General features: G+C 36.0%; 1 protein-coding gene across 3 annotated transcripts in view; it reads left to right on the top strand.

Moving 5' to 3' along the window:
• The window catches only part of SULF2 (sulfatase 2), a 350055-nt gene that overhangs the window by 248523 nt on the left and 88712 nt on the right, over nt 1–12820 (top strand). For all 3 annotated transcript variants that reach the window (XM_060772158.2, XM_060772159.2, XM_060772157.2), the window contains one exon: nt 9951–10190. In XM_060772158.2, the coding sequence (XP_060628141.2) occupies nt 9951–10190 (240 nt within the window). The remainder of the gene's footprint in view (nt 1–9950; nt 10191–12820) is intronic.

Below are 12820 nucleotides of genomic sequence, written 5' to 3'. Positions count from 1 at the left end.
AATAACGGTTTCCAAATCAGCAGAAGCCATGCAATTGATTTACGTTTTGTTTTGTTTTTTAGCAATCTATGCAGTCTCTATTGGACCGTAGGGAAGAAAGTTGTCCATTTCTGCTTCATTGTTGATGCTATATGTATTTATTTCTCACATTTTTTTTCTCTTCTGAACTTAATTTGGAAAACACAATTAAAATTCACAAAATAAAAAAGTTAACAAGAGATTAGAAGCTCAAAAATAAAGCCAAGTTTAAAATGTTACCATATCTATTTTTAAAAAACCTAAAACATACACTATTGAAGACATGAATGCATACACTAATTCAACAATTACAGAGATACAGCACATCATTTCAGAGATATGGACCTTTTATAATCAGACACAAAAGTCTAAACTTGTAAACAAAAGAAAGTAGGGTGGGCAGTTGTCCAACTGCTCTGAGACACGTGGGATTATCACTATTTGGCCTTCAATAATAATAATAATAATAATAATAATAATAATAATAATAATAATAACAGCTACTACTACTACTACTACTTTATTTATATTCCACCCCAACTCCCCAGAGAGATTCGGGGTGGCTTACAACTAAAGTAAGTGGTCTTCCTTTATAAAGTTTAAATTGGACTATTGGTCTTCTACATTTTTGAAGTGGTGGTGGTTGGGAAGCATTATTATTCAAGCAAGGAAGGGAGATTTGCAACAAAACTTGAGTGGTATGTCTGTATCAACTAGAGATATTATCCAGGGCTTCAGTAAACCTGGAATAGTCAGACCATGCAGTTGGGGTTGTGAAATTTTCTATGTATCATTTTGGATCCTAGGTGCATTTTCCTTTCATTCTTGCTTTAATGGCAAGTGTGGAAATCATATCTATTTTAATGCATTTTGTTTAAATCCAGTATCCACATTTTTCCAGATTGTATATTTTATCTCATTGATGAAAGCAGGCTTGGGCAACTGCCGTGGTGATAAGGGGGATAATTTTTGTGCATGCATGTTGAAAATCTGATTTTTTTTTCCCCCTACTTGTTTAGGTTGGGGTTAGTTTTCAGCCAGATTGACCCCAACCTAAACAAATATGAAACAAAATCAGATTTCAAATCAGGAGTCAAAGATAAAGGACAAACTAATTCTTCAGAAATAGTAATTTACCATATTTCAACTCCCTCGCTTTTAAAAAAAACCCTTTTGCAATCTGTGGAATTGGGAAGACTGCAGAAAAAGAAAGGGTCTTCATATAACAATGTCCCCACCCCTGTGTAGGGTACATTTATGCTAGTTTTTTTCTGACTGACAGTATGCTTTTAGTGGTTTGCATTTTATAAACTTCATTTTTGTATATTTGACCTGTATAAGCTTTGTAAATGTGTGAATTCTCAAGGTGATACGATGGATTTTTAAAGCACTGTACTGATGGTTATAGCATTTACTATTCCTGTGGTTTAGATGTAACTGGAATGGTACAGCCAATTATATTTTTACTGTTAGGGATTATTGGAAACTCATTTGAATTGCCTTTCTACAGTAGGTTTCAGATATTCCAGAAGAAAGGGTAATTCAGTTTTCCAGGGGATATTTTGGCAATATTGTTTTGTTTATTGTAGTGCATCACTGGGGAAAATGTTTCACCTGATTGTGTTCTGGTTCAATACCGCTCCGAGCCTTCGGGGAGTGGTGATATATAAAATTGATAAATAAATAAATAAATATAATGAAAAATGAGACCCACAAAATTCATTTATGTTTCATATACAATTTATATACATCATCTAAAGCAGTGGTTCTCAACCTGTGAGTCCCCAGGTGTTTTGCCCTACAACTCCCAGAAATCCCAGCCAGTTTATCACCTGTTAGGATTTCTGGGAGTTGAAGGACAAAACATCTGGGAACCCTCAGGTTGAGAACCACTGATCTAAAGGTAATTTTATGCAAGATTTTAAATAATCTTGTGCATCAGACCAAGTTTGTGTATGCTGAACCATCAGAAAACAAAGGTGTCACTGGTTAACTACTCATGTGGACACTTTTTGGATTTTGGAGTATTTCGGATTTCAGAATACTGTATAAGGAATGCACTGCCTTTATCTCCATACCTAAAGGGAAATGATTGGCATCATGTTATGTTTCCTCAATCTAGTTAGATTCCTTTTCAGTGTCTCATCATCATGATTCATTTCTTCTTGATCTGTCCTCAACTGGTTGTCTGGCAATTTTATAATGCAATTCAGAACTGCCTACCAGAATCCTAGATTTATTATTGATAGAGGAAAACACTGAGGCTCAGTGTTTGCCAGATGGTTGCAGCAGGAGGCATTGATATTTATCCAGCAAAACTTTGTAAAGATAGCAATAGTTGACTCCATTATAAAACTCTAGGTTCAACTTGATAGTTCCAAAAATATGTATCTGCTTATAGCAGAAAAGATGGGTGAGCCAGAAATGATATGGCTGTCTTAAACTAAAACACTAAATAGTATTTAAGAATGCAATCTGTGTATTATTTCATCTGTACTGTACCTTCTCCCCAAAGCTAGGATACAAGGTAGCTTGCAAGATAAAGAAGACATACAAGTAAAAACACCTGTAGATGAAAACATAGGAAATTGTCATTAAAATTATATTAAACTACCCATACAATAAAAACAATATGCAATACAAAATTTATTTAAAATCAAACAATCAAAACAGTACAGTACAGTTTTGTACTGTACTATTGAGTATATGCCATATACCCAGTCAATGCAAACTTTTCTGTCAAGTAGCAGTACTCTGGAAAACGAAAAGCTAATGCATTCAGGTTATAATATTCATCTTTCCTGACATACAAAAACACAAGTAACTTTTCTATTTTATGTCTGCGCCCAAAAGGACAGCAAAAATTACTGGTTTTTCTGGACGGTGCTGTGGAATGATAGGAACTATCATATCTCACTGGTAAGATGTCAACAGCTTTAGAAGGAATAACTAGCACTCGGTCATAACTGGTTTTTAAAAGTTCTTTTAACTGGTCCCATTTGTTACCAATCTATATTTACTCCATTGTCATAGAAGCAATGTAAGATGGATTATTTATGAGTCTGCAGCTAAATGACAGCATATTGTAAAATTATACTTAGAACAGACAAAGGCCTAAATCCAATTGTAAGTTCCAGTAAGAGTTGACCCATTGCATCAGTGGAACCTATAGAAATGTTGATTTTTCAGGTTCTTCTTGACTCAATGAGGCTACTTCAGCTTTAGATCTTTAAACCTTAGTATCTAACTAAGGTTGATAACACAATGAAATAACGATTTAATATGGAGACACTCATGATAATGTTTTAAGGCTTTGTACAGCTTTTATATTTATTTATTTTTTGAAATCATATGCTATTGTTTTTAAAATAATTTCTTGATTGTTTTTCCTTGTTATAATTGTTGAGGCATCAAATTGTTGCCAATTTGTGAACCATTCCGAGTTGCCTCTGGGCTGAGAGGGGTGGTATATAAATATAGTATATAAATAAATAACTCTCAGGGAAAAATTGACAGAAGGCATCAGAAAATCTAGAAATAATCATACTGAATGCCCTTTAAAATGAAACTTGGTGTCTTTTTTATTAACTACTGTAGTAATAATAGTATTGCTTACTACTCTCCATCTGTGCATAGCAATCTCTGCAAATATCTTTTTATTTGGATAAATCATATGATTTGAGTGCCTTATAGATTTAATGTAATGGATTATATTCGTTTCTGGAAGTTTTTCCTGAGTTTCTTCCCTTATATTCTGGTGCTACATTTCATTTATAGTTTCATGATTTAAAAAAGAATTAAAACCAAGTTCCCACTGAGTCAGCACGTTTACTCAGATTTAACAATTGGATTTTTGGCTATGCTATGTTTACACTGAAACCGTGTCTACACAGGCTAAATAATGCATACTCACTTTTAAATTGCTGTGGGTAGTTTATATGGTTTACAGTTGGTTTTGTGGCAGAAGCACTGTTTCCAGAAGTTAATCTGGAACAAAGCGAATTGGAATTTACTCTGGAGCTTCCAGGAGTATGTCAGTAAGTGGAAATGCAACCTATTTCATCTGGCAATTAGGAGGTTATTGTATATGCTTATCATATTTTCAGTAGTTGCACCGGCTCTATCCTGTCTGTATACATTTAAACAAGGACCGTCTACAGAGTAGTTGAAAGGTGTTTTCAGATATGTGAACATTGCAGACTAGGAATGGAGAAAGTGCAAGCCACAGTAAGACCCCAAGCCTACTTTTTTTGTACAGAATGAAGAAAAAAAAAGTCTGGCATCAAAATTTGGCATTATAGTATATACATCTGGAAAATGCCAATACTGTTTGCTGCCCAAATTTGGCAGAAAATTGCCAAGGAGAACTGATTCTGAGCCAATGTCTGTCATTACTAAAGATTGTGTAAAAATGCAGAGAGTTTGTATTGGTGAGTTGAAAAACAGATAAGGAAAAAGGCTTCAGACTACGCTGCATTTGAGGTTATAGTTTGGATTGCTGTGAGATTCAACACCTACTTTGGTGAGGATTAAATTTGCATAATTAAAGCTACCGTGCCAGCAACACCTGTTCTGTAGATATCTGATCTGGCTATGTGGTTACATGCTTCAGTTAAATCTTCTTTGGCTACTGTTACACACTCAGTGTTGCTCTGGTCCAAAGAGCTCCAGCCAAACTGTTGACTGGGTCAGATTCCAAGGAGTATATGACTCCCTTGTTAGAGCAAGTCCAGTCTGTTTCAAGGCGTTAATTGAAAGCGCTGGTGAAGCCCTTAATCACATAGGTTTGGGCTATCTGAAAGATTTGCTGGCCAATGCACATTTTGGTGCCTCAAATGTTAGCCCTGTTTCTGTGTATATTTGACCTGCAGAGTCCAAAAATGGCACCAGTTTGCTCCCATCGTCTCTAGTTTTTGAGGTACAGAATATATGCCATATACCAGTCTTCATCTGCTTGCCGTCAGAAAATCATAAAAGCTATATCTGAGAAACTAGCGCTGATGTGGTCTAAGCAACGTAATTTTCTGAAACAGGGTCCAAATAATCCCAGAAATAGGCCAAGATATTTTTTTTTGTTGGGCCATGTTATTTGTATTATCCCTTACAAGTATTCTACAGTCTACTTAGACTTTGAGATCTTCAGTGGACGGTCTTCTCTCAATCTGACCAATGTCAGATAGGTTTGATGGAAATATAAGAAGGCCCCTTGTGGGTACTTCACCCAGCTTTTGGACTTCCTTGTTGTCCTATATATATTACCTGAGTATTAAACTAGTACCCGCAATAGGATCATCTAATCTATTTGTTAGAGTTCATCTTGCTTCAGTCGTATTAATAATGTGAATGTGAATACAGACTGTCGCCAAGTTACAAACAAGATGGGTTGTGTAGGTTTGTTCTTAATTTTAATTTGTTTGTAAGTCGGAACAGGTACACAGTGAGTTAAACTGCTAAGCTGTAAAACTTGCACACAGGAAGGTTGGCAGTTTGAATCCATGAAATGGGTGAGCTCCCACTGCTAGTCCTGGCTTCTGCCAACCTAGCAGTTCAAAAACATGCAAATGTTAGTAGATCAATAGGTACCTCTTCGGCGGGAAGATAATGGTGCTGCATGCAGTCACGCTGGCCATATGACCTTGGCTAGCGTGTCTATGGATAACACTGGCTCTTTGGCTTAGAAATGGAGATGAGCACCACCCCCAGAGTCAGACTCGATTAGACTTAATGTCAAGGGGAAACCTTGATAGAGGTCTTGGATAGCATAGGAAAGGGTTAACACCCATGTGATGTTTGCTTTGCTAAAGATTTCAGCTCATTTTCTGTCCCTGTGATCATTGAATTTTGAAAATGTGGCTTGTGGAAACAAGGATTGGTAATAAAACTTCCGTAGAGACACCTTTTCCCCATTATAACTCTTTCAGAAGTTAATTTCCCTTCCTTGGAGTATATTTCTCTCACCTCCTATTGTCTCACCCACGTTCTTAACTATGAGTCATTTGTGGGCTGGATGTTTGTTACTCAGTAACTGCCTGTACAGTATATGTAAAAAGTACTTTATATCATGGAAATGTTCCTCTAGAAGAAATTGGTTTATGGCTCCAAGGGCATGACTGAAGTTCAAAGATTTACATATGAAGACTCGTGAAGTTTGCCCAACTGTGGATTCATTTAAGCTAAATTTGCCACATACTGATCAGTAAAAAATTTCCACACAGTTGGAGAATTCTGCTTCATAAGATCCCTTTAATTTCTCCCATTATTACTTGGATTGTCTGCAGTGAGGTACAGCAAGTGGTTCACTTACATCTTTTGGCTGCATATTTCTCTTAGCAACTTGATGGAAGTGGCCTTTTATCACAGGGTGGCCTAGAGCTATATAGGCGTTTGAGCAATTTTGACCTTTGCTAACTTTGAATGGCTGACAGGGAGTTCAAAGAAAACCCTTTTGCCCTGAGCCAGTTAAATCATTTCTAATGTGACCCTCTTGTCTTCTCCTAAAAAGAAATTGACACAGGTTTTATTCACATTTTTCTGCACAGGTATGGGGACTTAAGGGCAGACAGGCATGGGCCAATATTCCCTACACAAGCAGGCATTTCTTTAATGTCAGGATTGACCTTGAAAATAGGATAGAGAGCTCTGGCTAGAGAGACAGACCTGTTCTGTCACAGACCTACAAAATTCACTTCTACCTGTTGCAAATAGGATATGAAGCACTTCAGGTATGCCAGAAAACAGGGTTTGGAGGAACAGGAGTCCAATGAATTTCTTTTGAATTATTACACTGAAAGATGGAAAACAACAATTTAAAAGACTATCTGAACATTCCTTCCCACAAATGTGTTTCTCAGCACTATCTCTTGCATGTAAATTGTATCAGCTGCTCAGGATAGCAACTACAGTAGAACACATAAATTTGTGAAACGTCTTAGAAAGGCAAATTAAAATCTGATGTACAATTGCTCCTGTACAAATTCCCAGTTGAGCTGAGAATCCCAAAGGGAAACATAGACACTAGTAAATAGGATAATTTTTACACTGTGTTCATGTTAATGTTTTATTAGCCCTTACTAAGTAAATGTGTTCATTTCACAGTGAATGCAAAACTAAAACAAATGGGACCTCTAGATTTCCTTCTTTCCTGTTTAAATTCTTAACTGTTTCTTTAATCATTTTCAGTTTATCTTCTACAATTTCTCTTACACTTTCTACCCTTTTGCATCCTTATGGTTCGTTTATAGTTTTAAACAGCAAAACAAAATCTGTTATTACTCTGATCACACCTAAGCACGACCAATTCATAAGTTAAGCATTGTTGGGCCTAGAAGACCACTAGGGAATGCCAGGCATCTCCAAGTAAGGCTACCCAAACAATCCTGTGTGATAGCTTGGAGATGGAAAGAATTTTGGAAAATACACAAAAAAGGGTGTTGAAAGATAAACTTTCTTGACACTTAAGAATCTTGAGGATAAAAATCTTGGAATTGACAAGATTTTTCACAGTTTGGGATTCCACAAAGTTGACATATTGTTTGCAGAGAAAACAGCAGTAATATCCCAGAAATGCTATTTTCTATGTTTAAAATTCAATTCTTTTGGGAAAAATACTGTTTTGTGTCAAACAACCATTCTCTATCATGCTTAGGCCCAGAAGCAAATGACAGGCTCTCAATTGCCCATCAATGCCCATCATGAGAAAGGCAGTAGCAACCCTTCTCAGAACAAATCCTGTCAAGACAAACCCTTTCAAGACAAAAGATTTGCCTTAGAGGGGTTGCCTTAAGTCTAAAACCACTTAAAGGCAATAGCAAATCAGATCTCTTAGTTAAGATTTTTTGTTTCCATGCATGACAAGGAAATTTCTTTTCACACATACCATTTCAAATTCCAGTACCAGTTAGAGCTTGTAAAAGTTACCCTTTTGCAGTCCAGTTTTCAGATCCCCAAACCTGAGGAATTTAACAAAACTGACCCTGCTGAAAATATCTCTTACAAGATCTGTGTTTAGTCCATCCTGAAATGAAAGCAAGATAATCAGCTTTATTATCCAAGATTAACAGCTTGCCTTTGAGTTAATGTCAATTGCTATGAAAGAGAGATTACGGAGTTTACCAAAGTTATCTTGACTATATCATATAATTCCAGCCGCTGTCAGAACAAGCTGTTTATACCTGACTTTTGAGGTGAGGTGAGCCTCAGACTCATGTTTGGCCTTCATCTGACATCCCCCTTCCTCATCCTGCTGGGCTTTCTCTCGTTTTTCTTTAAATAAAAAAAACGGAGGTATTGATAACAAAAATTAAGGGAGTCTTAATTATTAAAATATTGCACTATGCCTAGTTTGTAGTGGGATAAAATAAATCCTAGGCAAGTATAAAAGATGGAATGAGATGTAAGTTGGTTCAGTTTGATCCAAATGTGCAAGCTAATTTGTTGTATGGCCCATTGCAGTACTGTATGAATTGCACAGCTCTGTTTGTATGATCCAAAGAACATCTCTTTTAAACAATGTTCAGTCAACAGATTAGGAAGTTACTGGAATTTAGTATTTTTCCAGTTCTATGTTGAAGCCTCTTCCAACCTCTGCTTTCTGGGCTTGTGGGAGTTGGTTGTTGGTCTCGTTGTGTACCTTTTATTGTGTCCAATTTATGGAGACACTAAGGTGGACCTATCATAGTATTGCCTGGGACGAAGAGTGTATGACTTGCACAAAGTCACCCAGTGGGCTTTCATGGCCAAGCAGGGATTCAAACCCTGGTCTCCAGGGTTGTAGTCCAACATTGAAACCATTACACAATGCTGTCCAGGACATTTACAAGGTGCTATGCTAATGTATCCCATTGTATCTTTTTAAGCATTGAAATCTGCTAAGAAATCTCTTCTCTCTAGTTCAAAATGTTCAATATATCAAGATATAGGAAAGAGCTTTTTCTGCTTTGCCACCCAGATTAAAAAAAGGTCAGATCCTGGCCTCATCCTAGTCTGATTAGCATGCCGGCCTCAATTTGATGTTATTAAAAGTTGTCTCTTTAACCAAGTTTTTGTGACCATGGTTTGGTTCTGATGCTAAAGGGTGGATTCCTGTCCGTTTTTATCTTGTACCTTTTCGCACACATGGGCTATTGAAATAATTTTCAGGTGAAAGTAATGGAAAGGATGGATGGAGAGCAGGAGTTCAGAGTTCCAGGGTTCCATACAAACAATACATTGTATTTTCTCCACCCAGACATGTAGTGAAATAAGTATTCTTAGCATCAAAGCACCAGTATTTTTGATTGGCAGAAATTATGACATTATCTGCATTCCCTCTTAGACTCTCCATTCATTCTGAGCTGGATGTAATTCTCACAGTATCTGGAGGGAAAATGGATTTTGACAGCAACAGATAAATTAACTAGAAATCTTTTTACCTTGAGATTGAAATGGAAGGAAATGTGCTGCCATTTCACCCCTTCCCCTACAGTGATATAGGTAGGCTTTCTATTACCACACTGTGGTGTCTTGTCTGAGACATGTAATGAAAATTTCAGTACAGACTCAATATCCCTTATCCAAAATGCTTGGGATCAGATTACTTTTGGAATTTGGATTTTTCTTTTAGATTTTAGAATATTTGCATGTACATAATGAGGTATGTTGGAGATTGAAACCAAAATTAAACACAGATTTATGCTTCATATACAATTTATATACATAGAACAAAGGTAATTTTATATAATAATCTTAATAATTTTGTACATGCAACAAAGTTTGTGTACATTGACTCATCTGAAAGTAAAGTTGTCACTATCTCGGGTGGAGAAATTTGGACTATTCCAAATTTTGGTATTTTGCATAAGAGATGCTCAGATTGTACTGTTCTTCAATTAATTAATAAGGAATCATTGATCTTATCTCTTTCTGTTTCTAATCTGATACTCTTTCTCCTTTAGGTTCAATGCAAGTAATGAATAAGACAAGGCGGATCATGGAACAGGGAGGTTCCCACTTCATCAATGCCTTTGTGACAACACCCATGTGCTGTCCTTCACGCTCCTCTATTCTCACAGGAAAATATGTCCACAATCACAACACCTACACCAACAATGAAAACTGTTCTTCTCCGTCCTGGCAGGCCCAGCATGAAATCCACACCTTTGCAGTGTACCTCAATAACACAGGTTATAGAACAGGTAAGTCCTATACAAAAATACACCTTCTTTTGTAAGATTTTAAGGCCCAATTTTGCCCTTGGTCTGGAAACTCTGATGCACAGAGAAAACAACATTTTATGATTGGCAAATGCAACCATCCATTAAAAGACATATAGCTCTGTTAAACTCAGTTGATATTATTAGGGATGGAAATAATATTAGAAAATATTTGAAAGATTATTTAAATGCATGTTATGAGTGTGGAAAAATCCTGAAGAGAAGAATGGACTTATTCTGCACATAATTCACGCATGGTTATTTTGTGTTGAAAACAGTATTTTTGCACAGTAAAACTGGGAAGGAAGTTTCTTTTGTGTAGCAAATCGGTACATCGTGGAAAAAAATGGGCTAGAATGTTCTGCTGTTCTAGATCACTAAGACAACATGTTATAGAGATCAATGGGCCAATAGGAAGAATTTGATTTTGGAAATGTTTCAGAGTGAAACTTAGTTTCATATCAAATTGAAATATGAGAGTCATTTAAAATGCACACCCAGATTCTTTTGCACAGAAAGTTCAAGAAAAGACAATTTCTGAAGGAGAAAGCAGAACATCTTCAATATCTGTTTCCCTTTTCACTTTCCTGTTCATTTCCGTTGCATTAGAGTCACAGAAATATGCACCTGCTACTTTCATTTTGAGGTCTACCATAGAAATAGTAAGTTGCCATCCATTCTCTTAATGCAGTCCGGAAGACTCAGATTTGTTTTAGTACACTTCTATGCCATTCAGCACCATCCCATAGGATTGATAGTTTTGGGGACATTTAGAATTCTCTATCAGGGACTTTCTCACTCCAAATCTGAGGATTCCATAAGATGCAATTATGGCAGTCAGAATGGTATCAACCCGCTGCAATTGTTAGTGTCAAAAAAAGGAAAGACCCCAGGTTACTTTGCCATGTCAAAGCTGTTTTCACAAGCCAACATCAGCCAGGTTTTTACAAACAACAGTTACTGTGATGATGAATGGAATACAGAGGTATGTGATGAAGGTAAACTAGACAGATCAGTTGTTTGTACAGGTATTGCCAGTTACTACATAAATCCATTAATCACAGTTCTGGCTAATGTCCACTGATGCCTTTGGTGTGGACCCATATGTCCATCTTGCACATTGTAATGAAGATTTCCTACCATATAATCGAATATCTGCTACGTTTTATCACAGTTGACATGTGTTCAAAATGAGATTATCCTTAAATACTATTCTAAAGGTGAAGAGTAATAATTTATTTTATAGTTTATAGAACAATAAAATTGTCCAGCCAGACTGAAGCCTTGAAATGTTAGAAGAATTTGAAGGTTGACTGATAAATATAATAACAGTGATTTTTAGCTTCTTGTGTTGTAAGTACTCTCTGCCCAAGCAGTAGAAAAAAAGGGTAATTTCAACTTTTCTTCTGCTCAAAAGAAAATCCATCTGCAGTTGAGAAAAATTTAAATACCCCCTTTTACTTAGCAGATGTTATCCTTAGTTTTATTTCTGAAGACCTTACTGTATCTGAGCCTACAAGATATGCCACAGGTAAAAGTTAACTCCTGGTCATATTGTTGTTATGCATCTTGGAAAAAGCATCACATAAATCGCAGTTGCCCGACCTTTTAGAGCCAAGTTGTGAAAAACGATAATATTTGACACTAAAAATGTAATATTCCACAGTAGTACTGGTAACATCAATCCAGGTGTTGAAGCATAAAGTAAGTTGAATACACCATGAAAATAAACTGAATGTTAAGCTGTTCATACTATATGTGTTTTCAAAACCTATTTTGAAAAACATTGTAATTGTTTTCAGTATCTTTTTTAAAAGGCCTTGCCTTACCAAAACATGCACTTATAATTGATGAGAAATCTCAAGTTAATTAAGAACTAATATTGCTATATTAGACCCACATCAACAATCTCAAGATCAATATTCATTGTAATCCATATATAAGAAAAAATATAAATCAGATTCAAAACATTTTTTATCTTCATGGATTTTTTGAAATACCAGTTTGCTTATAGTGAATATAAAGGACCAAAATATATTATGGCTTATAATGTGTAGATTTTACTACTCAGCTCATTTTCGTTTTCTTCATTCATCATAGATGAAGCAAACAGAGTTAATTGCTACTGCTACTTCTTTTCTTTCTTTTGATCCCAGTAGACTGCAGAGTGCATTTAGGGTGTCATTTGGAAATCTGTGTATTGTTAAAACATTCTCTACAATGTTCAACCAGTCTGTCAACAAAAGTTTACAGAACATCTTCATAATTACCAAAAATCAATGACTTATCTCATTCAATCACTGCACTGTTTTTAGTAAAAGTTTGAAAAAGTAAACCTTGAATGAATTTTTGCAGTGGGGCTTACCCAATTCTCACTCTAACTTCATTTTTCTCACTTCAGTTTTCACTGTAACCAGTGAGAAGAATGAGTAAATTTAGCATTTAGAGAACTGAAAGGGCTTAAGACTTATTTGGTCCTCTGTTGAAGCCAAGATCATAAGTACAACTTGTTGCAGTATATAAAAGTGTAGTATGCGGGTCTGGGGAGGAACACATTTACGTGAAGAAATTGAACATTTATCTGCTGTTTTAGTGTTCACACAAATCCATGT

Source organism: Anolis sagrei, chromosome 4, assembly GCF_037176765.1.
Source record: "Anolis sagrei isolate rAnoSag1 chromosome 4, rAnoSag1.mat, whole genome shotgun sequence".
Lineage (NCBI taxonomy): Eukaryota > Metazoa > Chordata > Lepidosauria > Squamata > Dactyloidae > Anolis > Anolis sagrei.
Note: the sequence above shows the minus strand (reverse complement) of the source record. Positions and strands in the feature narration are given on the sequence as shown.